Source organism: Eretmochelys imbricata, chromosome 18 (assembly GCF_965152235.1).
Source record: "Eretmochelys imbricata isolate rEreImb1 chromosome 18, rEreImb1.hap1, whole genome shotgun sequence".
NCBI lineage: Eukaryota > Metazoa > Chordata > Testudines > Cheloniidae > Eretmochelys > Eretmochelys imbricata.
Window position 1 is genome coordinate 3,102,843 of NC_135589.1, and position 26,461 is coordinate 3,129,303.

At 47.1% G+C, this 26,461-nt stretch overlaps 1 protein-coding gene across 1 annotated transcript in view; it reads left to right on the top strand.

The window, feature by feature from the left end:
- The first annotated feature begins 405 nt into the window (after positions 1 to 405).
- The window catches only part of CCDC30 (coiled-coil domain containing 30), a 136,047-nt gene continuing 109,991 nt past the window's right edge, over positions 406 to 26,461 (top strand). Inside the window, exons 1-3 of the mRNA XM_077837566.1 lie at positions 406 to 470; positions 3,441 to 3,623; positions 8,083 to 8,203. Of these exons, the coding sequence (XP_077693692.1) occupies positions 453 to 470; positions 3,441 to 3,623; positions 8,083 to 8,203 (322 nt within the window). The 5' untranslated portion in view covers positions 406 to 452. The remainder of the gene's footprint in view (positions 471 to 3,440; positions 3,624 to 8,082; positions 8,204 to 26,461) is intronic.

Here is a 26,461-nt window from a genome sequence, read left to right on the forward strand (position 1 = left end):
CTACTCCTTGCTGGCAGAGAAGGGCTGTGTGGGTGTCCCTAGGAGCTGCATGACCCTCAGAGTGAAGGAGGCTGAGTTGGGGACTGGGACCAAATGTCCAGGGGGCGTGGGACGGGGCAGCGCATCCGGAGCCGAGCTATGGGGGGGAGGGGCCGTCTGACCCAGGGGGCTGGGCTGCAGCCCCGACACGCAGGGGGGGTGGAGGCTGGAGCCAAAAGCAGGGGGCGGGGCCAGCTGATTGTGGCAGACAGGAGGCGGCAGGACCTTGACCCCCGCAGGCTGAGAATGGTTCGGCCCGTTGCCATGACTCCCGCCGCTCAGACACAGAGCTTCTCGGCTGTAGCAGAAGAGAAGGTCCCGTTGCCATGACTCCCGTAGCCCCGCCCCCCCCCGCTGTCCCTAGCGCTGTCCCAGGGGCCCGAGCGGCCGCGGCTGCCTACCGCTCCCGCCGCATGGAGGAGCCCGCGCGGGTGAGTGACAGCGACTGGCCCCGGCCGCCCCGAGCCCTCAGCCGGGACCGGGGGCCGCTCCCGCCGCTGCCCGGGGCCCCTCCGCGGTGCGGCCCTCAGGCCGTTCCCCGTGGGAGCCCAGCTAACGGAGAGCTCTGCGCCGCCCCCTCGGGCCCCCCCCCAGCCCCCTGTGGGCTCGCGCGACCCCCCGGGCCCCCCCCCAGCCCCCTGTGGGCTCGCGCGACCCCCCGGGCCCCCCCCCAGCCCCCTGTGGGCTCGCGCGACCCCCCGGGCCCCCCCCCAGCCCCCTGTGGGCTCGCCCGACCCCCCGGGGCCCCCCCCCCAGCCCCCTGTGGGCTCGCCCGACCCCCCGGGGCCCCCCCCCCAGCCCCCTCGGGCTCGCCCGACCCCCCGGGGCCCCCCCCCCCAGCCCCCTCGGGCTCGCCCGACCCCCCGGGGCCCCCCCCCCCAGCCCCCTCGGGCTCGCCCGACCCCCCGGGCCCCCCGCCCCTCGGGCTCACCCGACCCCCCGGGCCCCCCCCCCCCAGCCCCCTCGGGCTCGCCGACCCCCCGGGGCCCCCGGCAGCACCCCGCCCCTTCCGGCCCTGGCATTGGCTGCATCCGGGCCCCCTCGGGCTCACCCAGCCCTGGCATCGCACTGGCCCCGGGACCCCTGCCCCTGGGTCCACCCTGCCCTCCCCGGGCCCCCTCGGGCTTCCCCGCCCCTGGCATCGCGCTGCACCCAGGCCCCCTCGGGCTTCCCCGCCCCTGGCATCGCGCTGTCCCTGGGCCCCATGCCCCTGGCAGCACCCCGCCCCTTCCGGCCCTGGCATTGGCTGCACCCAGGCCCCCTCGGGCTCTCCCAGCCCTGGCATCGCACTGCCCCTGGGACCCCCGCCCCGGCATTAGCTGCACGTGGGGCCCTCTGGCCCTGGCATCACCCTGCAAACACACACACCCCGCCCCCATGTCTGACTGCGGTCAACCCTGGGCTCCCTGCCGGCTCCAGGGTTCCCAGAGCTGTGGGCTCTTCCAGCACCTGTTACAGGGGTCCTGGCCTGCCCATCAGTCTTACAGACTTGCCAAGCTCTGTGTGGGTCCAAAGTGTGTGTCTCTCCCCAGCAGAAGTTGGTCCAATACAAGGTATTACCTCACCCACCTTGTCTCGCAGATAACTTTGTTGTCAGCTGGTTCAGCCCTTCGCTGGCGTTGCCCCTTGGCATCACTCCAGCCCTGGTGCTGAGTGATCCGGTTCTTCTGCTCTCCGCTCCCTGTTCCCTCCAGGTTTTAATCCATTTCACTGCTCCCCTCGAGGTTACTGTGCATTTAACCAGGGACAGCTGCCGTTACATATGGACTAGACTGGCCTTGTTCACGCTAAGGGCAAAGTGGTGCCTGACATTGGGCTAGATAGGAAATGTCTAATTTAAAACATTTTCTAGCAGGATGGGTTTTTCCAGTCTAGACAAAGCCCGTGTGGGCCTTGACTGAAGCGGGCAAGTGGGCTGCAGCAGCTAAACCTGGAGAAGGTAGGCTGAGCGAAACACATGGAAGTGATTTATATCAGTCCCATTTAACAAGGGACTGTGACCCCAGTGTATTCATAGAATCACAGAACTGGAAGGGACCTTGAGAGGTCATCTAGTCCAGCTCCCTGCACTCAAGGCAGGACTAAGTATTGCTCAAGTACATTTTGAACAACTGCCCAAATTTTAATGTAGAGCTGTCTCTGTAGCAAATAGATATAGGTATTTGCTAGGTGAGGCTTAGGTATAAGTTAATAAGTAGTGCAAGAAGCCTGCAGTCTTCAAAGACTAGTAGCTTAGCCAGATTGAAGCATAAGGCCCAAAAGCCTTAGCATAAGTCTTAGCATAAACAGCTAACCAGGAGTAACCCTGGATCATAAGATATCGTAAGATAGAATGTTGTAATGAACAAGTATGACTAAACTGATAGGTAACTGCTGGATGCCAGTTGATTCTAGTTTTGGATATTTTAGGATAGGAACATCAGCAGATGTTCAACCACAAGAATGTGATGGCAACCAATTGACATATATGCTAATAAGCTTGAGGTAAATGGCATAATAACATATATATGATAACTATATCAGAGGAGAGCACTCTCAACGTTATTGGGGTGAGGAAGTTTAACTATGGATAGAGGATGCCGGACATCTTTATGAATATTCATGGCTGCCATGTAACCCTATAATAGCCTACCCTCTTGGGATCTTCTTGGCATGCCAGAGGTAGGACCACTCGTGGCTCACCTGTCTCATTGATCATAGATTTCCACAAGGGATGGTGAGGGTATACAAATGCTCTGCTGCAGGACGTCTCAACCATTCTGTATTATCTCTACCCATTTTGCTGGATTGGAGTGTTTGTGATTTTGCTAATTGTCTTAAAAAAACATTACAAAGTCAAGAGGCCTCTGAGTGGCTTTCGCATGCACATCAGGGTCCTCACAGTAACACTGGGTCTGATCTTGAAGCAGAACCCTTCCAAACCACAGAATGCTAACTTGGGAATACTGATTAACATACAATCAATAGATCAGGCAACACCTGTCTTTCTTTAAAATTTCCAAAATTGATTAGCTGGGAGCTGCTATCAGCCATCATTAAGTGATTACAGAAATCCTTGAGTTTTGGAATAGAATCCAAACAAGTATATGGTACGTGAGTCTGGTCATCTCTATGGTATATTTTTGTATAACTTCCCATAACGGAACATAAGGGCAAGGATCCTCACATCCCAAATCCCTCTCATCAAACAAGAGTCATCAAATTTGATATGATTAAATACCTTTGGGAGTCATATGCTTCCATCACATTAGTTTTATTTGTTTTCTGCACTGCCATTAAGTGCACATTAATTACAACTTAACTTTTACTGGTTCAGAAATATTATGCCCACACAAATCTTTCCCAGGAGGAAATGTTTTAGATGTTTGAGTAGGTTACATTTTGATGATTTATTCCAACAGGAAAAAGTACAGGTGGAAGACATACTTGAGAGGCTCAAGGAAGAAGGAATTGACCCTTCAGCTTCTGCAGATGAACAACTTTGTTATGTTTGGCAATTATTCCTGCGTAATGAAGACAAGTTACGGTCTGCTAGTCAGGATTTAGAGGACCTTAGACAACAGCAAGCAGAAGAAATGAGAGAGGTAAGAGCTAATTGACATTAGAGTAATCTTTATGAATATTTGTGCTTTCCATTATGATTTCACTTTTAACCAGTTACTGATCCAGGAGAGGACCTTCCCTCTTATCCCATGACTGCTTACTTTGCTTAAGAGCTTTTGGTGAGGGACCTTGTTAAAGGTTTTCTAAAAGGCCACATACGCGATATCTACTGGATCACCCTTATCCACATGTTTGTTGACAGCCTCAAAGAATTCTAATGGATTGGGAAGGCATGATTTCCCTTTCCCAACAAATCATGTTCAGCCATGTGTCTGATAATTCTGTTCTTCACTATTGTTTCAACCAATTTGGCTGGTACTGAAGTTAGGCTTACTTGCCTGTAATTTGCCAGGATTGCCTCTGGCGCCTTTTTAAAAAATTGGTGTTTACGTTAGCTATCATCTAGTCATCTGTTACAGAAGCTGATTTAAATGATAGATTACATACCATACTTACTAGTTCTGCAATTTCATATTTGAGTTCCTTCAGAACTCTTGGGCGAATACCATCAAGTCCTAGTGATTCATTACTGTTTAATTTATCAGTTCATTCCAAAATCTCCTCTATCAACACCTCAGTCTGGGACAGTTCCTCAGATTTGTCACCCAGAAAGAATGGCTCAGATGTGGGAATCTCCCTCAAATCCACTGCAGTGAAGACTGATCCAAAGAATTGATTTGGCTTCTCCATAATGGCCTCGTCTTCTTTGAGTGACCCATTAGCACCTCAATTGTCCAGTGGCCACCCACGTTGACTGTTTGGCAGGCTTCCTGCTTCTGTTGTATTTAAAGAATTTTTGCTGTTAGTTTTTGTGTCTTTTGCTAGTTGCTCTTCAAATTCTTTTTTGGCCTGCGTAATTATACTTTTACACGTGACTTGACAGAGTTTATGCGGCTTTCTATTTTCCTCAGTAGTATTTGACTTCCAATTGTTAGAGGATGCCCTTTTCTCTCTATGAGCATGGTTTGTTATCAGGATAAAATTAAAAATGGATTCATTTTAATGATCTGATCACTCAGTGCTAGTTAGCAGTGGATTGCATACGAGTTACTCTAAATTAGGGATAATAGTGCTTTTTTTACTGATCTAATGGATAATGTCAAAATGTATTTAGAAAGATTACAAAGTCCAGCATAGGTTTAAGCAGCAGGAGTTCAATTAGTTGCTTGGGCATTTAGCTATCTTACTCTCTGTGGCACCACCAGTTAAGTGTCCAGAGTCACGTGACAGTTTGGTATAGATAACATTGGGCAATATTTCTGTGATGTTACCACTTTCCTGAATACCCAAGAGATGAAGGAAAGCATTGCTGTAAACTAGGAAATACAGGGTTAAGGTACACGCCCACATTATCATAACTCTGCCCTCTTTGAGCGTTGTTCCATATCACACATGCTTGTCTCCGCCTTTTCACTGTGAAGGAAAAGAGCTACCTGCACCTGCCTTGCACTCAAACACTTAGCCTACTCTCCTGACAGAATACTGCACTTGTGAAATTAAACTACTAATTCACATAGGATACCATCTAAACCTATACTTTCCCTTACCCATCATTAAACCTATGGACTGCTCTCATATCCCACCCTACTAACAATTCCTGGGGGAAGGCACAGGAGGGGAGTGGAGCAGGTGTCTTGAGACAATCTACACAATTTTGCAATAAGATGATGCAGGCTACATTCTCAAGATACACATACCTGCCTTTCCTTTATTCGCACATACGGGCTGGACCCCAAATCAGTCACAGCTCTGTGGTGCTCCTCAAACGAATTCCCGTCTCCTCAGCTCAAAAACACACTTCTACCAACTTGCCCCACCAACACCTCCACCATTCAAACCATTCACTACAACTACAGCTCTCACACTGAATACAGCTGCAGTGCATGAAGTAACTCCCAGTGGCAGCTGCCAGCTTGAGGATGGGGACAGAGTTAAGGGTACATGGGCATATACTTTTACTTTGTATTTGCTGGTTTTCTGAAGTTTGAGTTATGTTGAACTTGGCATTCTGGAGCTGTTCCTGGGAAATCTTAACTCTTTGTTTACAAAGGGTTTTTGTTTTGGTATTTTTACCATTTTAATTAACACAGGAGAAATTAAAAACAAAAAGCTTTGTGTTGAGCTCACGGGTTTCAAAGTGAGGAAGTGGCTATGGAAAATGGCACTTGTGGAAAAGTCCAAGGTTGTGACTCATTTAATTCCATATAAAAAGTTTGTGCTGTTGACAAGTACAAGATGGCTGTAACAGCCCCACAGATCACTCTGGGCATTGAAAATCAATGGTTCTTTCCATCTCGCACATAGCCTAATTAGAGGAGCAAGCTGGTCATAACTCCATAGTTAAGGCTGCAATCAATGTTCCATTATAAGGCTTATTTTTACTCCCTATATGTGGGTGATCCCCATTCTGCTTTGAATGGAAATTGTACATATGGACCCCTATTCTTGGCACAAATATGGCCTGGTCTACATGCTCAGAATCTTCTAGAATGTATCACCCATTGGGGCCACTCACTCTTCATCTCCTCCTTTTACATGGGGTTTGGCGGGTGGCTCTAAACCCACTTCAACTCTTTCTGGCTGCCAAAGCTTCAGTTTGATTGGAGTATAGTGCAGGGTCAATGCTCCCCCCATCAGTTCTGTCCTTTGGCTGCCTCTTTGCGTCCTGTTTTTCATAGTTAGCTAGCTAGTAACTTAAGCTTTTGTGTGTTTAAAACACGCACACAGATACACACAAAAAGGCGCATGCATACACACACACTGGGTTTTTTGGTGTCCATGCCATTGTGCGCCTCCCTAGGCTATTTCCCTTTCCCTTGTGACACTCTTTGCGTTGCAGGAACACCTGCATCCCCATGTTTATCCTTATAAAATGATTGTGTGGTATCCAGTGCAAAGTTTGTCATGTCGGGTGTCTTTGGAAGGCTCATGATGCACTGAGCATTGTTGTTATAGTAATGTTATAGGTTGTAATTTCATGTATATAGTTATGAGGCTGAAATTTGTCCTCATGGCTTAAAACAAGCCCAGGCAAAACTCTCCAGGAACAGAGGGGCAGTTCACACCTCATCAGCCCATGTATGGGACAAACCCAGTCTAGCCTCACAGGAACAAAACGCTCTGGCCTGGGCAGCAACAAAGGATCTGTTGGACTCTCGAGTGAGTCAGTCCCCTTCCCTTAGACAGTTTGGGACTACGATGAGTTAATGCTCACCTGACCCTAAGGGCGGGGGGCGCAAAGCCAAGAGGGGAAAAAAGAACATGATAAAAGGGATGTTTGCCATCCTCTTCCTCTCTCTCCTACCTCCGTCCACAGACATCACCACCAAGCGACTGAAGCGCTGATCGAAGGGAGAGCCTGGCTGAAGGGCAACCAGCCAGCCTGTGGTGAGAAGCATCTAAGTTTGTAAGGACACTGCAAGTGCTGAGATCAGCTTATAATGCGTTTTGCTTTTATTTCATTTGACCAAATCCGACTTGTGCTTTGACTTATAATCACTTAAATTCTATCTTTTGTGGTTAATAAATTTGTTTGTTTGTTCTACCTGAAGCAGTGCATTTTGTTTGGAGCATGTCAGAAACTCCCCTTGGGATAACAAGCCTAATGCATATCAATTTCTTTGTTAAATTGACAAACTCATAAAAGCTTGCAGCATCCAGCAGGCATAACTGGACACTGCAAGATGGAGGTTCCTAGGGTTGTGTCTGGGACTAGAGATATTGACTAGTGTCATTCAGTTGCACAATCCAAGCAGCTTACATGCTCGAGGCTGTGCGTGAACAGCCCAGGAGTGGGAGTTCTCACAGCAGAGCCAAGGTAAGGCTGGCTCCCAGAGTCAAGGATTGGAGTGACCTAGCAGATCACCAGTCCAGATAACACCAGGGGAACGTCACATCCCTAATGTTGGGCCTTTCAGTCGATTTTAGTGACCCACCAGGAGAGAGAAATGAATAGAGCCTTTGTAGTCATAAAATCCTTAAACATTTAAAGAACACAAAGAAATGCTTCTCTGTGAGTAAAAAGAAAAGGAGTACTAGTGGCACCTTAGAGACTAACCAATTTATTTGAGCATAAGCTTTCATGAGCTACAGCTCACTTCATCGGATGCTGCATCCGATGAAGTGAGCTGTAGCTCATGAAAGCTTATGCTCAAATAAATTGGTTAGTCTCTAAGGTGCCACAAGTACTCCTTTCCTTTTTGCGACTACAGACTAACATGGCTGTTACTCTGAAAACTTCTCTGTGAGTGTTTCATTTCTTCCCGGCAGAAGTGCATTGGGGTGTATACTGTATGCTCAAATAAATTGGTTAGTCTCTAAGGTGCCACAAGTACTCCTTTTCTTCAAGGGTACTGTGTGAGCTAGTGATGCTAGTGACTTGTTTGTAAATGAAAGTCACACATCCAAAGTTTGAAATCTTGTTGCTCTCTTTGTTTCTAGGTGGAGCATTATGTGGGCCATGTCCGTAGTCTCACAGCAGAGCGAGACGCTTTCACCACTGAGTTTGAAAAAGAAAATGAACAACTCAGAATTGAGTTTACACAACTGCAACTCCAGCAGGGTAATCCCTCTCTCCTTTCTCTGAAAGCGCTTCGGTATTTGTGCTGTAACATGTGTCAGGGCTAGAGGTTATTCAGGGAAGCTGGTTGAGTGCTGCCCTGCAAGGAAACAAGAGTGATTTCTTCTTGTACTTTAAGAACTAGATGTTATAGATAAGTCTGTGTAATATACAATTATCTAGGTAGACAGAATGTATGTCTAAATTAGAATCACAGAATATCAGGGTTGGAAGGGACCGCAGGAGGTCATCTAGTCCAACCCCCTGCTCAAAGAAGGACCAATCCCCAACTAAATCATCCCAGCCAGGGCTTTGTCAAGCCTTACCTTAAAAACTTCTAGGGAAGGAGATTCCACCACCTCCCTAGATAACGCATTCCAGTGCTTAACCACCCTTCTAGTGAAAAAGTTTTTCCTAATATCCAACCTAAAACCTCCCCCACTGCAACTTGAGACCATTACTCCTTGTCCTGTCATCTGCTACCATTGAGAACAGTCTAGATCCATCCTGTTTGGAACCTCCTTTCAGGTAGTTGAACGCAGATATCAGATCCCCCCTCATTCTTCTCTTCCTCAGAATAAACTATCCCAGTTCCCTCAGCATCTCCTTATAAGTCATGTGTTCCAGTCCCCTAATCATTTTTGTTGCCCTCCGCTGGACACTTTCCAATTTTTCCACATCCTTCTTGTAGTGTGGGGCCCAAAACTGGACACAGTACTCCAGATGAGGCCTCACCAATGTCGAATAGAGTCCCTCGATCTGCTGGCAATGCCCCTACTTATATAGCCCAAAATGCCGTTAGCCTTCTTGGCAACAAGGGCACACTGTTGACTCATATCCAGCTTCTCTTCCACTGTAACCCCTAGGTCCTTTTCTGCAGAACTGCTGCCTAGCCATTCGGTCCCTAGTCTGTAGCGGTGCATGGGATTCTTCCGTCCTAAGTACAGGACTCTGCACTTGTCCTTGTTGAACCTCATCAGATTTCTTTTGGCCCAATCCTCTAATTTGTCTAGGGCCCTCTGTATCCTATCCCTACCCTCCAGCTTATCTACCTCGCTTCCCAGTTTAGTGTCATCTGCGAACTTGCTGAGGGTGCAATCCACACCATCCACCAGATCATTTATGAAGATATTGAACAAAACCGGCCCCAGGACTGACCCTTGGGGCACTCCACTTGCTACCAGCTGCCAACTAGACATGGAGCCATTGATCACTACCCGTTGAGCCCGACAATCTAGCCAGCTTTCTATCCTCCTTATAGTCCATTCATCCAGCCCATACTTCTTTAACTTGCTGGCAAGAATACTGTGGGAGACCATATCAAAAGCTTTGCTAAAGTCAAGGAATAAGACATCCACTGCTTTCCCCTCATCCACAGAGCCAGTTATCTCGTCATAGAAGGCAATTAGATTAGTCAGGCATGGCTTGCCCTTGGTGAATCCATGCTGACTGTTCCTGATCACTTTCCTCTCATCTAAGTGCTTCAGAAGTGATTCCTTGAGGACCTGCTCCATGATTTTTCCAGGGACTGTGGTGAGGCTGACTGGCCTGTAGTTCCCAGGATCCTCCTTCTTCCCTTTTTTAAAGATGGGCACTACATTAGCCTTTTTCCCGTCATCCAGGACCTCCCCCGATTGCCATGAGTTTTCAAAGATAATGGCCAATGGCTCTGCAATCTCATCCGCCAACTCCTTTAGCTCTCTTGGATGCAATGCATCCAGCCCAATGGACTTGTGCTCATCCAGCTTTTCTACATAGTCCCGAACCACTTCTTTCTCCACAGAGGGCTGGTCACCTCCTCCCCATGCTGTGCTGCCCAGTGCAGTAGTCTGGGAGTTGACCTTGTTCATGAAGACATAGGCAAAAAAAGCATTGAGTACATTAGCTTTTTTCACATCCTCTATTACGAGGTTGCCTCCCTCATTCAGTAAGGGGCCCACACTTTCCTTGACTTTCTTCTTGTTGCTAACATACCTGAAGAAACCCTTCTTGTTACTCTTAACATCTCTTGCTAGCTGCAACTCCAGGTGTGATTTGGCCTTCCTGATTTCACTCCTGCATGCCTGAGCAATATTTTTATACTCTTCCCTGGTCATTTGTCCAAGCTTCCACTTCTTGTAAGCTTCTTTTTTGTGTTTAAGATCAGCAAGGATTTCACTGTTAAGTCAGGTTGGTCGCCTGCCATATTTACTGTTCTTTCTAAACATTGGGATGGTTTGTTCCTGTAACCTCAATCAGGATTCTTTAAAATACAGCCAGCTCTCCTGGACTCCCTTCCCCCTCATGTTGTTCTCCCAAAGGATCCTGCCCATCAGTTCCCTGAGGTTGTCAAAGTCTGCTTTTCTGAAGTCCAGGGTCCGTATTCTGCTGCTCTCCTTTCTTCCTTGTGTCAGGATCCTGAACTCGACCTCCCAGGTTCCATCCACTTTTGCTTCCCCTACTAATTCTTCCTGGTTTGTAAGCAGCAGGTCAAGAAGAGCTCTGCCCCTAGTTGGTTCCTCAAGCACTTGTACCAGGAAATTGTCCCCTCCACTTTCCAAAAACTTCCTGGATTGTCTGTGCACCGCTGTATTGCTCTCCCAGCAGATATCAGGGTGATTGAAGTCTCCCATGAGAACCAGGGCCTGTGATCTAGTAACTTCCGTTAGTTGCTGGAAGAAAGCCTCATCCACCTCATCCCGCTGGTCCGGTGGTCTATAGCAGACTCCCACCACGACATCATCCTTGTTGCTCACACTTCTAAACTTAATCCAGAGACTCTCAAGTTTTTTTTCAGTTTCATACTTGAGCTCTGAGCAGTCATACTGCTCTCTTACATACAATGCAACTCCCCCACCTTTTCTGCCCTGCCTGTATTCTATACCATTAAAATTAAATTTTAAATCAGTTTAGAACAGACATTCAAAGTTGCTATATTTATTCAGTTAACCAAAAGGGGTCCAATCCTGCTCCTACTGAAGCCAATGAGTTTTGTCATTGACTTCAGTCAGACTGGGATCAGGCTCAGAGTTTACTTAAAAACAACTTTGAAAGACCTAATAGTGACATGGTATTCTCAGCCCTGATCGATGATGATACAATTTCACAATGTCAGTTTATGTTAGCTTCTTAATTATGTTTAATATAATTATTGTATTCATATTTCAGTTTCTGTGAGTAATGTTCCTGTTTCCTAAACCCCTGCGATCACTTCCAGCAGGGACAATTTTATGCTTTTTTAGTGACTGCTTTTCTTTGTAATTCTGCTGAATATTGTGTTTAAATACCTTTCATAGCCCGCTGCAGTTTTTCTTAACTTTTCTTTTTGTGACTGGTGTGTGTTGGATTAGTGAATAAAAGGGGAGTGATGCATACATAATGGTGCAGTTTCTGTGCTGCATTTACACAGGGTGCAGCAGAGAGTGGAGAGGTGTCAGTAGCCTGATTCTTTGCCCTGCTCTTGACAACCTGAGGCTTTCAGGAAGTACTTTTGGTGCAGTTGGCTTGAATAGATAAAGAAATTCTGACTACTAATGGAGCAAGATTTTTCAGGACAGGAGCAGACTTGTAGCTTTATGGTATGTGTATCAGATAAGGCACCTAGTGGATTTCTGCTGCCTCTCCAAAATGAAGGGAAAACTACATCTGGCCTAGTGGACTCAGGATGTAGCCAGACACCAGTCTGAGGGGATCTGATACTAGCAGACCACTTGCTAAACACATATGTTATTTCATTTGTACTTGGAGATGCAAAGCCTTCTCTCACTCCTATTGTAGCCATGTGGATGGTGAATTGTGAAGAGGAGATTCTGGTAGAAATCTCAAGAACCTTACCCAGGTTGATGGTGATTGGATGAGACTGGAAACATTTCTGGGACCTACTAGATTCAGCTATTGCCCTACAGTCAGGACCCAGACAAGAAGGAGAGAGCCCACCTGAGGGATTTATGCTTGCACTCCCCGTGCTGGACTCAGATCTTTGTAAAGTTTGGTTCTGTCCCTGGAAGTCCAGAAGCTGGTAATGGAAGGCAGGACAGCCAGGGTGAATTTGAATCACACTAGGGAAGGGAAAATGAAATGACCATCACAGACGAGGACAAGGGGAAGTACTTCCACTGATCAGGGCAAGGAGAATGTGGCTACCACAGGGGTACAAGAGGGACCAGTAGACCAAACACCACATTCTGGCCAATTTTTGACATAGTGGCTGAGCAACAAGTGGACACCTCTGTGAGAGAGGCATATCTCCAGCTGGCGGGGATGGGAAGGCTGCAGACTACCCCCACTTCCCATTGGAGAATGACCTGCTTTGTTGAATAGACCAGAACTTGCAGACTGAGGGAGATACCAGCTGCCAGAACCCTCACTACTACGAAGGGAAAATCTTACAGCTGAAACATGTTGTGTCTTGTGTATCATAGAATCATAGAATACCAGGGTTGGAAGGGACCTCAGGAGGTCATCTAGTCCAACCCCCTGCTCGAAGCAGGACCAATCCCCAACTAAATCATCCCAGGCAGGGCTTTGTCAAGCCTACATCACCTAGGATGGGACAAAATCACTGTTAGCCCACTTTCTGGTCAGGGATTTACAAGGAAACGTGCTGGGTGTGTGCATCATGTTGAATGCCAGTGAGTGGCACCTAGAGGAAGTTATAGTGGCAAATATTCTCCTGCAGGGCTGGCCAACCTGAGCCTGAGAAGGAGCCAGAATTTACCAATGTACATTGCCAAAGAGCCACAGTAATACGTCAGCAGCCCCCAGCAGCTCTCCCACACCTGCTCCCAGCGTCTCCCGCCCACCAGCAGCCCCGCAAATCAGCACCTCTCCCTCCCTCCTCACACCTCCCGATCAGCTGTTTCATGGCATGCAGGAGGCTCTGGGGGAGAGGGGTGGGGGAACGGCAGGCTCAGGGGAGGGGGCGGGGCCTGTGGCAGAGCCAGGGGGTGAGCAGCGAGCACCCCCGGCACATGGGAAAGTTGGCGCCTGTAGCTCCAGCCCTGGAGTCGGTGCCTGTCATAGAATATCCGGGTTGGAAGGGACCTCAGGGGGCCACCTAGTCCCACCCCCTGCTCGAAGCGGGACCGATCCCCGCCTAAACCATCCCAGCCAGGGCTTTGTCAAGCCTGACCTTAAAAACTTCTAGGGAAGGAGATTCCACCACCTCCCTAGGTAACGCATTCCAGTGCTTCACCACCCTCCTAGTGAAAAAGTTTTTCCTGACATCCAACCTAAATCTTCCCCACTGCAATTTGAGGCCATTACTCCTTGTTCTGTCGTCTGTGACTACTGAGGACAGTCTAGAGCCATCCTCTTTAGAACCCACTTTGAGGTAGTTGAAAGCAGCTATCAAATCCTCCCTCCTTCTTCTCTTCCGTAGACTAAACAATCTCAGTTCCCTCAGCCTCTCCTCATAAGTCATGTGTTCCAGACCCCTAATCATTTTTGTTGCCCTCCGCTGGACTCTTTCCAATTTTTCCACATCCTTCTTGTAGTGTGGGGCCCAAAACTGGACACAGTACTCCACCAATGTCGAATAGAGGGGAACGATCACGTCCCTATACAAGGAGCCACATATTAACTTCTGAAGAGTCGAATGTGGCTCTGGAGCCATAGGTTGGCCACCCCTGCTCTCCTGGGTAGAGTTGCCCACAGAGATCCTTACTGGCTGAGAATTAACATTGTGTCCCACATGTTAAAAGGTTTGGTGGCTACTGAAGGTAAAACCCACCAGTATCACAGACCAACTGATGAAGTGATTTCCCCGCACCCTGAAATTAATGCTCCAGAAACTTGTGGAAACAGATGCAAAAGATGGGGATAGGTTATTGCCATTATCTCCTCTTTGCAATCTGTGAGGTATCCCACATGTCCACGGGACTTTCCCCATATTTTTGTATGGGCAGTGACCACAAGGAGAGCTGGATCTCATAGTTAAGGATGGAAGGGTTCCCCCTCTTGCAGAACCATTATAATGCAGTGCATCCTTCGGATGATGGAAAAACTGGTCACTCTGGGACCTTGAGAATCTAACTAGAGCCTGGTTTCAGAGTACCAGCCGTGTCAGTCTGTATCCGCAAAAAGAAAAGGAGGACTTGTGGCACCTTAGAGACTAACAAATTTATTTGAGCATAAGCTTTTGTCAGCTACAGATGCATCCGATGAAGTGAGCTGTAGCTCATGAAAGCTTATGCTCAAATAAATTTGTTAGTCTCTAAGGGCCACAAGTACTCCTTTTCTTTTAACTAGAGCCTGTCACAGTTATGGGGCAAACTGTACCTCTGAATGCGTCCCCTCTAGGTCTTGGGCACTCACCTCTCTTGGGGTAATTCTACCCCATTTTCCCACTCTTGGATCACTTGGTGGGTTGCAATCCCCCATGTATCAACCATGATCGCCTCAGCAGGTCTAGCTTAGAATCAGACCCTGCAGGTCTGTTTCCATTGGGGCTATGACATTGCTTTAAAGCAGGCTGTTTGGTTACAGGACACCGAAGTAATATTTATATAGAAAAAATGTTCTCTCTGAAATGCTCGTATTAAAAAGAATACACCAGCCTTGGATCTGGTGACCAGCAGATTCCCCCCTAACACCAGAATCTCTAGAGAGGGACTGTTTTTGCCACCCCTTTTTTTGGTCTGCTTCAGTTCCCCTTGGCGCCTCTTGTGCTGCACAGAGCACCTGCCACATTCCTGTGATTCATGGATTATGTGTTAGAACAGCTGGGCTCACAACCAACCCAAAAAGTGCAGATTCAGGAACCAAGAATAAAATACCTAAGATGCTAGGCTGGGAATGGATGCATTCAGCCCTTGAAGGCCATGGTAGAGGCTCTGAAGAATCAGTTAGTTTCTACCACAAAGAAGCAACTGTGGGCACTTCTGGCAGTTAGCAGGATATTACAGACTATATGTACCCCAGTTTGCTGTCCTAGAGACTCCATTAACTGAACTGATGAAGCAGTTGTTGCCAAAACTGGTGAATGGGACTGATCAGCTTGAAAGAGGCCTCAGTAATTTGAAAGACATTTTATGCTCCCAGACTATAATGTTACACTCCCCGATTCTGATCACTCATTTGTGTTACAACTAGGTTTGAGGGCTGTTCTCTCACAAGAGTTTGAAGGGGAGCATTCTGTCTTATACTAAAGTCACAAGCTTTTTGCCTGGAGAAACTCTGAGTTCCACCACCAAGGAATGCCTGGTAGTTCAGAGGGCAGTGGGTATGCTACATTACTGCCTCATGGGCAGTCACTTTAGTTACTGGTCACATGCCTTTATGGTGATTCGGAGCTATGAAAGACATAAACAGTGGAATCACCTGCTGGTACTGGACCTACAGCCCTTTGTCCTTCCAGCCTGGTACCAACCTGGGGAAACTAATGCAATTATTTTCCCCCGGTAAAGTCTGGAGAGCAGGACCATGGGATTGCTCTGAGGAGAGTGTAAACGTATGGTGGTGTGTAATGGTATACTGGCCCTTTAAAGTCAGGGGGGAATTCCTAGGCAGGGCAGGCAGACTATCCCATTCCAGGAGTTCTGGGGCCTATAGACCCCGGGAAGGATTGAGGCAGATGCTGAGAGAGAGGGTGTGGTCTTGGGGTGACAGCTGGTATCTGGGAAAACCACAGGCTACTGTTTTGTTTAGGGCCTGGGGCCAGGAGCCTTGTAGTATGTGGGAAGGAGGGGGCAGAGCTCTCTTCTCTCAGCCAATCAGGATGGGTTCTGGGAAGGAGGGCAGCATATAACCTGCCTCTTTCCTCCTCATAAGGGAGAGAGACTCTGGTAGGAAGAGGAGGGTCTGTTAACCTCTCCCAGGCTTGGAAGTGGGAGAATGAGGGCTGGTGTACACTACGGGGGAGAGGGTGGGGGGAGGAGGAAATTGATCTAATTTACGCAACTTCAGCTACATGAATAACATATTTCAGAGTAACAGCCGTGTTAGTCTGTATTCGCAAAAAGAAAAGGAGTACTTGTGGCACCTTAGAGACTAACCCATTTATTTGAGCATAAGCTTTTGTGAGCTACAGCTCACTTCATCGGATGCATACTGTGGAAAATACAGAAGATGTTTGTTTTTATACACACAAATCATGAAAAAATGGGTGTTTATCACTACAAAAGGTTTTCTCTCCCCCCCACCCCACTCTCCTGCTGGTAATAGCTTATGTAAAGTGATCACTCTCCTTACAATGTGTATGATAATCAAGGTGGGCCATTTCCAGCACAAATCTAGGGTTTAACAAGAATGTCTGAGGAAGGGGGGGGGAGGAAAACAAGGGGAAATAGGTTACCTTGCATAATGACTTAGTCACTCCCAGTCTCTATTCAAGCCTATTTCCCCTTGTTTTCCTAATCCTCCTCCCACTCCCCCTCTTCCTCAGACATTCTTGTTAAACCGTGGATTTGTGCTGGAAATGGCCCACCTTGATTATCATACACATTGTAAGGAGAGTGATCACTTTACATAAGCTATTACCAGCAGGAGAGTGGGGTGGGGGGAGAGAAAACCTTTTGTAGTGATAAACACCCATTTTTTCATGATTTGTGTGTATAAAAACAAACATCTTCTGTATTTTCCACAGTATGCATCCGATGAAGTGAGCTGTAGCTCACAAAAGCTTATGCTCAAATAAATTGGTTAGTCTCTAAGGTGCCACAAGTACTCCTTTTCTTTTTATGAATAACATGGCTGAAGTTGACGTACTTAAATCTATTTACAGCAGTGTCTTCACTGTGGTGTGTTGACAGGAGACGCTCTCCCATCGATTTCCCCTTGCACGTCTCGTTGACGTGGAGTAGCGGAGTTGACGCTAGAGCAATGGGCAGTCGATTTATTGCGTTTATACTAGACACAATAAGTCGACCCCCGCTGGATTGATCGCTGCCCATAGATCTGGCTGGTAGTGTAGACAAGCCCTAAGACCAAGCTGCTTTGACTTTGCTTCCAAGCTGTGGAGGAGCACTGTGAAAACAGCACCCCCTCAGGGATTCCTGGTGAGAAAAGAACATTTTGTTGTTGTAACCCTTCTGCCCGTCAGAGTTGGTAGCAACAAGGGCCGGGTTCAATATCTTGGGGATCCATTCCAATAACACAATGCAAACCGGCTTGAGCCCCTACCCAGTGACCTGGGACAAATATATACCACCCCCGCTGGGCGCCTCCAATAGGCAATACTTCCTCTCTTGCAAGCACATAGTCTGAGTGTAGCAAAAAGCTTTTTAATAACAGAGAGAAACAATGTGGCATTATGTTGGGGAAACACCACCAACAGGATTCATAACACAACCCATGAGCAAAAAAAACCCACCCCAAGCAAATTGGGGCATGCCCTTTCCCTTTGGTTCTTGAGTCCAGCAACCTCAAATCACCCAAAGTCCCAAAAGTCCAGTGACCCAAAAGTCTCTGTCCCTGGTTAGGGCAGCCCCAGACTTCGAAAGTTTATCCACAGAGCTTTACCTCCCAACCTGGGTGGAGGTGGGCGGGGGGGGGGAGAGAGAGAGAGCGGTAAGAGGCACCTTACATGATCTGAAGCTGACCGCCCCACAGCTCCATAGGCCTTCGCTCCACTCTGCTTGCCACCCCACGAACTGCTTCACTCGGCTCTGCTCTGTGGCCCACAAGCAACGCCCACCGTCCCATGAACTGCTCCACTCTGCGTCCTACAAGCAACTCCCGCTGTCCTATGAACTGCTCCACCAGCCTGTCCACAAGGCACTCCAGCCATCCCACAAACTGCTCCACAATATATCTTTAGGCTCCCCCACTACTTAACACAACACTCAGTGATTTCAGCTTTTAGTCAGTTCAGGTCTTTGGTGAATTCAGCTTGTAGTAGGGGAGCCTCAGTGCTGGTGCACCATTATTCCAAAGTGAGCTCAGCAGCCTGTAACCAGACTCCTAATAGAATCAAAATTAGCTCTGATATTCTACGGTGGAGAGAGAAGGAAGTGCGATTAGCATGTAAGGCCCTCACCAAGGGGCCCATACCACCAAGTATTAATGCTTGTCCCCAACCTCTCTCAATTCACAGAGTTTTGGAACCCATGATCCTTGCCTAGCGAGTGCTACTTAGTTGATGGTGAGTCCCTCCATCATAACAAAAGGCCAAGTACAGTTCCAAGCACAGTTCCCATAATCAGGGTAATAACATTTATTCTTCCTGCCCCAATAACAGAGACACTGGGGATCCCACAGCAGCCAAAGTGACCATTTGGGCAGCTATGGCCTCATTCTAGGCGGGGTGGGTGTGCCTATGCAAATGAGATTGGCCCCTGAAGTTCTTTTCCACAACTTGCCACACCTCACCACCAGATGTCGGGGTGGAGCTCATCCTGACACTGCTTACATCGTGATGGGTTCTCCCCCCACATGCCCCCAAAGTTTTGTTTGTTTGAGAGGCCTTTGCAGCCAGTTTCAGCAGAGCTGGGAGGAGGTAGCTTACAGGCCAGCTGGGAGAGGCTGGCTCAGGGTCACAGTGTACTACAAGAAATGAGTTTTTATAAAAAACAATCAGAAAGTTTCCATAATTTAAAAAATGTCAATGAAAACAGTTGTTATTAAACAAGTAAATATTTACCTGCAGGATTTGAAGCCTCAACATTGCAGTACTAAGGACCGGATATTCAGGAGGTCAGACTGGATTTCAACTTTTTTTCATTTGCGGACCCTTAAAAAAATTTCAAATGGAGGTGTGGACCCCTTTGGAAATTCATCCTGTGGTCCACAGACCCCAACCATAAAAGTCTTAAGCTGAAAACTGACTGAACAGAATTCAGCTATAAATGCTGCATGTGCTCAGCACGGCATTTGACGCAGTGCGAGAAAGGGTGCTAAACTTTGGGCTTCTATGAGAATGACAACACTGCCAAGGTTTTGACCCGTGGATGGAGATATTCACAGACTTTCATTGATCAGAAAAACAGAATACCTTTTCTGGGATCTGAAACTTTATTTTTATAGGCACTTTTTACAGACCCCCTTAGACATAGTTTGTGGACCCAGGGGTGTACAGACCACAGGTCGAAAACCACTGGACTAGGTGATCTAATGGTCCCTGCTGGCCTTAAACTCTGTGATTGCCATAATCCAATCTGAACGAAATGTAAAAAGTGAATAAACAGCATAAATAGTAAGGAAATTGGATTTCTAGAATTCTTTCACTTTTTACTGTTCTAAAGCTTTATTAGTGATATTCTCTAAATTAAAAAAATACATAAAATTGAGTATCACCAGCAACAAGGGTTGGAAGTATTTCTGCATTACTGGGCAGAGCTAAGGTTGTGTGTTCTCAGTTTATATTTGGAATTTTGTAACTTTTAAGCACTTGTTTTCTGAACCTTGTACTAAATTAACTGTAGGTTTATTTGCTTGGAATTTACCCTGTCTTTATATTTCTTGCTGTGCTTTTTGATATTCACTCTGAGTTGTTCAGTACTTGAAAATCAAGGGCCAAGACTTTAAAAATTGATTAGTGATTTTGAAAGCCCAACCTGACACCTTGAAGGGCCTGATTTTCAAAGAGTGGGTGCTCAGCCGTCTCTGAAAATAGGGCCTTTTTAAGGTGTCTCTGGGCACCCAAAATGTCACTTTTAAAAAGATCTTGGTCACCAAGTCTTTTAAATCATTAGTGACCTATGGCCATGGGATTGCAACTCTATTTTGCTGAGAATATTTTCACTGAATTGGCATTCCCTCCCCTGTCTTTTCTCCACTAGATGGCAGACAAACAACATAAATCTAGGTTTCAGAGTAGCGGCCGTGTTAGTTTGTATTTGCAAAAAGAAAAGGAGTACTTGTGGCACCTTAGAGACTAACAAATTTATTTGAGCATAAGCTTTCGTGAGCTACAGCTCACTTCATTGGATGCATTCTGATGAATCTAGTAGATGATAACACATCTTTCTCTCTTCTCATTGTGACTTTGCTTCCATCATCTGAACGGATGGCTTTCTTGCTTTTTAAGATTTCCAAGGGTGTTAGTATTAGGCTGTGAGTAGGAAGCCATTTGTGTAACCAGCAGAGTGAGCCAAGCTTCTATCAGTGGGTTAATTTTGGGGGGAGGGCGGGCTTGCTGGTTTATGTGCAGAATTCCCCAGAAATCTATGTGGGTTCCAGTTAAACTTCAAAAAAAGAAAAGGAGTACTTGTGGCACCTTTTCTTTTTGCGAATACAGACTAACACGGCTGTTACTCTGAAACCAGTTAAACTTCAGTTTTACCTAGTTTCTATATATTTCTTTTTGGGAGAGTGTTATCAGCGGCTTGGGCTGCGATGTCACTGTTATGCAAATAATTCTTATGTATGGAAACTATTATGCAATCTTAACTAAAGCAGTTGCTGCAGCTCCTGGGATATTTATTGATAACATGCACTCACTGTCTAAGCTTGCATTTACATCAGTAAAACATAATTAAAATCAATATTGTCCACATACTGCCAGTAATTGTCAGTATCTAACCAATCCACAAAACAATGCCAGCTTGCTACAACCACCGTTCCCACCCCATTCCTATAAACACTGCTTTACCACCTAGTTTCCTCCAGCAACAGCTGGAGCAAATGGATGATCCTGACTCCATTCTCTGGAGCTCCAACAAGAGTTCCAAGCTCCAGCATCCTCTACACAGTATACCTGGCTCCCACAGACTGTAACCAGACCACAGATCAGTCAAGTATATTAAAAGCTTCCAGACAGTCGTAGAGCTACTTCTGCACAATTTTTTCTCTCTCCTTCACCAAAATGGAAGGCCCAAGACAGGGCAATGATTAGAATGAGACAGTTCCACTGGTCTACGCTGTATGGATATTCTAACTAAGGCCGTGTCTATACGTACAGCGCTGCTGCGGTACAGCTGCACTGCTGAAGCACGTCTGGTGAAGAGGCTCTATGCCGACCGGAGAAAGCTGTCCCGTCAGTATAAAAAACCCACCTCCACGAGCAGCATAAGTTATGTCTCCTGTCGACATAGCGCTGTGCACTCAAACACTTACGTTGCTCTGGGGTTGGAATGTTCACACCCCTGAGTGACATAAGTTTTGCCAACTTAGGCTGTGGTGTAGACATCACCTAAGAAGACAGCTTGGCCTTCACCTTAGCCATGACATATACTGCAAAAAGTCTTTGCCACAACCAGCTAAACTAAGCAATGCTTCTCCCGACGAGTGCAGGTCTCTCTGTTTGTCAGCTGTACCCAAAGATGCTGTGAACATGGGACCTGTGATGGCCAATGATAAAATGATGACCACAATGGCCTGGTAGATCAGCTGCAGTATTTTCCTGCAGAGAATTCTGAAACCAGAGTACTCCTAGACAGTCTGAGAGCAGAGCAAGGCAATCAGTTCTGCTTTGAGAGGAGTTGGGTAAGACCAGATCTGTGCACAGAGGAGATGGTGTGCTGACCATGACAAGGTCCAATCCCAGCCCATAAGTATGATCCAGAGTACACCCACCTCTGTATACTGGGCCAATAAACACATGGAGTGCACCACTAAGCAGACAAGTCTTGAGATGCCAAGTTAACTTGCAAGAATCAGAATGGACGTTCCCATCACCCTGGACAATGGTCTCACTTCATTGGTGGCCACAAAACAGCCATAAGGATCCTGCCCACAGTGCCCTGGGCATAACCCTAGCATTGGGGTCCTCTTTGGCAGTCACAGAGCTAGCCAGTGTCTCTGCACCCCAACCCAGCAGAAGCCCCTGATACCAGGGGGTATTCTAGGGATGGACTGTGGCATTCCTGTATTTCTAAACTTCGGTTATTCTCTGGCTGTCACAATGCCCAGAGGGGACATGGCAGTCAGGGTGCAAGTTAGGGGAACACTGAGGGCTTATACTCTTGTCACAAACAGTTGGGTCTTTGCTCACCATATCACTGACCCTGTTGCTGCTGTGGGTGTTAAGGTTTTGCAGTGTTGTGTGAGTGCACAGTGGAAGTGTAAGGGAAAGTACTGTCAGTGACAGTATCATACAAGATGGGCAGGTGGTATGGAATATTTGATAGTCATGCCCTAGCTTTGGATTTCTTTGGTTATTAAGGTTTTGGGTGAGTAGAACATTGTACAAAGCAAGTATGATGGTCCTCTAACAATGTATTTACCAGGTGATATCACTCACTGGTGAAAACGTAGGGTCTATGTGATACAGCAGAAACTTGGACTCCTGTGTGAAGAAGAGAAATGTATAGAGAAGAAAACAGGTCTTGTAAGTGTAAGCAGAGTCAGGATGAGCTCCACCCTGACACCTGGTGGTGAGGTGTGGCAAGTTGTGGAAAAGAACTTCAGGAGCCGATCTCATTTGCATAGGCACACCCACCCCGCCTAGAATGAGGCCATAGCTGCCCAAATGGTCACTTTGGCTGCTGTGGGATCCCCAGTGTCTCTGTTATTGGGGCAAGAAGAATAAATTATTACCCTGATTATGGGAACTGTGCTTGGAACTGTACTTGGCCTTTTGTTATGATGGAGGGACTCACCATCAACTAAGTAGCACTTGCTAGGCAAGGGTCATGGGTTTCAAAACTCTGTGAATTGAGAGAGATTGAGGACAAGTATTAATATTTGGTGGTATGGGCCCCTTGGTGAGGGCCTTATATGCTAGTTGCACTTCCTTCTCTCTCCACTGTGGAATATCAGAGCTAATTTTGATTCTTTTAGGAGTCTAGTTACAGGTTGCTGAGCTCACTTCGGGCTAATGGTACACCAGCACTGAGGCTCCCCTACTACAAGCTGAATTCACCAAAGACCTGAACTGACTAAGAGCTGAAATCACTGAGTGTTGTGTTAAGTAGTGGGGGAGCCTAAAGATATATTGTGGAGCAATTTGTGGGATGGTGGGAGCTGCTTGTGGGACGTAGAGCAGAGCAGTGTGTGGATGGGCTGGTGGAGCCGTTTGTGGGATGGTGGGAGCTGCTTGTGGGATGCAGAGCTAGTGGAGCGGAGCCCTATGGAGCTGTGGGGCGGTCAGCTTCAGATCATGTAATGTGCCCCTTACCTCTCTTCCCACCCCTGCCCTGATCTCCACCCAGGTTGGGAGGTAAAGTTCTGTGGATAAACTTTCAAACTCTGGGGCTGCCCTGACCAGGGACAGAGACTTTTGGGTCATTGGAATTTTGGAACTTTGGGTGATTTGGGGTTGCTGGACTCAAGAACCAAAGGGAAAGGACACGACCCAATTTGCTTGGGGTGGGTTTTCGCTCATGGGTTGTGTTGTGAATCCTGTTGGTGGTGTTTCCCCAACATAATGCCACATTGTTTCTCTCTGTTACTAAAAGGCTTTTTGCCACACTCAGACTCTGTGCTTGCGAGAGAGGAAGTATTGCCTCTTGGAGGCGCCCAGCGGGGGTGGTATATATTTGTCCCAGGTCACTGGGTGGGGGCTCGAGCCAGTTATGCATTGTGTTATAGGAATGGATCCCCTAGATATTGAACCCGGCCCTTGTTGCTGCCAACTCTGACGGGCAGAAAGGTTACATAAGAAAATCCCAATAAATGAATAATAGCTACACTAGAGACTGAGGCAGGTACAAAAATCAATCAAAAGTTCTAAAGCGATAGAGTAAAACACAGTGATTCAGTTAGTGGTCTATTAAACTGCCCTTATAACCACAGGAATAAAGCTGTGGCATAGCTTATGTTATCCTCAGGATCCAGCTACTGCTGGCTTTGTGCTCAGTTATTGCTCCTAGGGGGCACCTCATTTAGTGCCTCTCTCCACAGTGAACAGTTTCCTGTCCTTGAGGCAGTTTGCAATCCATTTCAACAGCTCTCTTCTAATAGGCTCAGTGTTTTTGTAGGGCAGATCGATTGTTTGTGTGCTGGGGTACCAACAGCTTTTATGAGAGATAACTATAGCATTGTGTTTCCACTGCTCTCATTAGGAGCACATCGCAGTTTGTCTAAAAAGTGAACATGAGAAGATGTAGAGGGGTCTAGCCTAAGAGCCTGCCTATGCATACCCATTTCAACAATTTAACCATGCCAGTTGTGTAGCACCCCTCCTAGTCTGGGCTCAGTTATACTGGAACAAAAGTGCTTATACTGGCATAGCTTATTGCCATTTGGGGAGGGAAATAAATTACACTTGTAGATGGCACCCTTATAGCAGTACAATTCATCCATACTAGGGCTTATACCTGTATAACTATATCAGTAAAAAGTCACGCTTCTAACCAAAATAGCTGTGTGTCTGGGTGAGTTATTTTCTTACAAGTCAGATTTCCTGGTTTCCACAGGGGCAAATTGCTTCCAAATTCCTGCTAAGCTCTACCTTGCTAATATTTAACTTGTCGTTCCTTCTATAACAGTTGATGGGTTCGGAGAGGCCTCCCCTCAGGAGCAGAAGTTTCCTTTGCCCCTCAAGTTTTTTGTCAAGGTCCCCCTTGCAGGCTTCTAGAGGGCCTGCTCCAGCCACCTGCCTAGGCAGATCATTCCTTTGCCCAATTGCCCTCTCTCTTGGGGGAGAGGGGGAATGCATTTCAAATGTATGCATGTAGTATTTCAAGTGATTACACCTTGTTCCACTATGTCAAACCCTGTAAATAATAGCTGTTGCTTTATATTTTTACTTTAGAAATGTACAGAACAGTAACTGTAAAATGCCAATCACATTGATGATTACTCAAAAGAACAGGAGGACTTGTGGCACCTTAGAGACTAACCCGTTTATCTGAGCAGAAGCTTCCGTGAGCTACAGCTCCCTTCGTCGGATGCGCTGCTGATTACTGTTACATTATGTGTATTGTTGTTGCACTAGGTGCAGTACAAAGGTAAAGAAAACACAGTCCCTGCCCCAAGGAGTTTAAAATCTAAAAATAGTAACTGGGCACCAGTACATGAACTAAAAGGTATATTGTTAGTCTCTAAGGTGCCCCAAGTACTCCTGCTCTTTTTATAAAAGAGGAGGAGCCATTTCTCCACCCCAGGTTTGGAGGCTGCTATTTATGAGTAGTTGGATCTGGGCTACTCCAAATCGTACTGCTGGGGCTACTCTGCAGCTGGGCTATTAGAAGAATGCCTGTCTGATATACAAATACCGTAAGAACATAGGAATGGCCAGACTGGTTCAGGCCACTGGTCCCTCTAACCCAGTGTCTTGTCTGAGACAGTGACTACCACCAGTTGCTTCAGGGGAAGGTGCAAGTGAACCCCCATAATAGATGGGGTTCAGCAGGAGTGGGGAGAGATTGCACACCAAAGGGGGAGGTTATGTAGGGTGCAATGAAAGGGGAGATCATGTTGGTGGCCTGGACACTGTGCGCGATGACTAAGGAAAGGGAAGTAGAGACTGGGAGGTGGGAATGGGAGGGTAAGGAGGGAAGCAGAGACCTTGGGGGATGGAAGAGACAGAGAAAAGGAAAGTGAAGGGCACAGAGACTCCCAACACCTCATTATTTCTGCACCTTCTCTCTCTCAGTAGCATTTCTCATCCATAAGCCCCCGTGGCCTCTCTGTTTTCAGGCAGACTTGCCATGGTCTATTTGTCTAGCCAGTTCAGTGGCCATCTCCGCTGTGTGTGAGCTACCCCATAGTATTCCAAGGAGCTGGCTGGGGCAGTCACGGGGTCATTCCTTTTGGGATGTGGATTCATCCCCCTTCTCCTAGACAAACAAGCTTGGTTTCAGAAGCTTCCCTGAACTGAGAAGCTCTGTCTACACTGGTTTTAAGTCTGAAAAATGCCCCCCCCCATACTAAAATTAGAGTAGTTCTGGCAGTGATAGCAGCGGGGGGGGGGGGGGCCTAGTGCGGACAAGATGCTGGCGTTCTTACCCAAGCAGGGTTAGACAGCGCAGTGCTGGAAACACTGTGGGCCACCTAGAGCACCCCATTATTGCCCCCAAAAGCAGACCTGTACCTGAGTCAGTGCCAGTGCAAAATATTTCAGCTGAAAGCCTGGCATAGACCCAGGGCCATGCCTTGGCTCCCTCTAAAGCTTAGCTGTAGATCATCCTTTGCTCAACCTAGAATTAGCACGGAGAGACCTTGTCCCAGACAGAAGTGTGAAGATCTCATATGGGATTAATATGTCCTTTCGTGGCTGAAGTGTCACTGTCTCTTTTGGTCCTAAATTTAAAGGTACACCCCTCCCCCCTATTGTCCACTAATACCCTCTGAACAATCATTTCTATTCTAGGTCAAATATGAATTCTTTGAAGATGAAGCTCAATCTAGCAGTTGGGTGTATGCAATTTCTGGGTGGGGTGAGTGTTCATGTGATCATCCTGATTACAGAAACTGCTACTGGGGGAGGAAGAGTTTATAATTTCTTGGGAATCTGTAGCG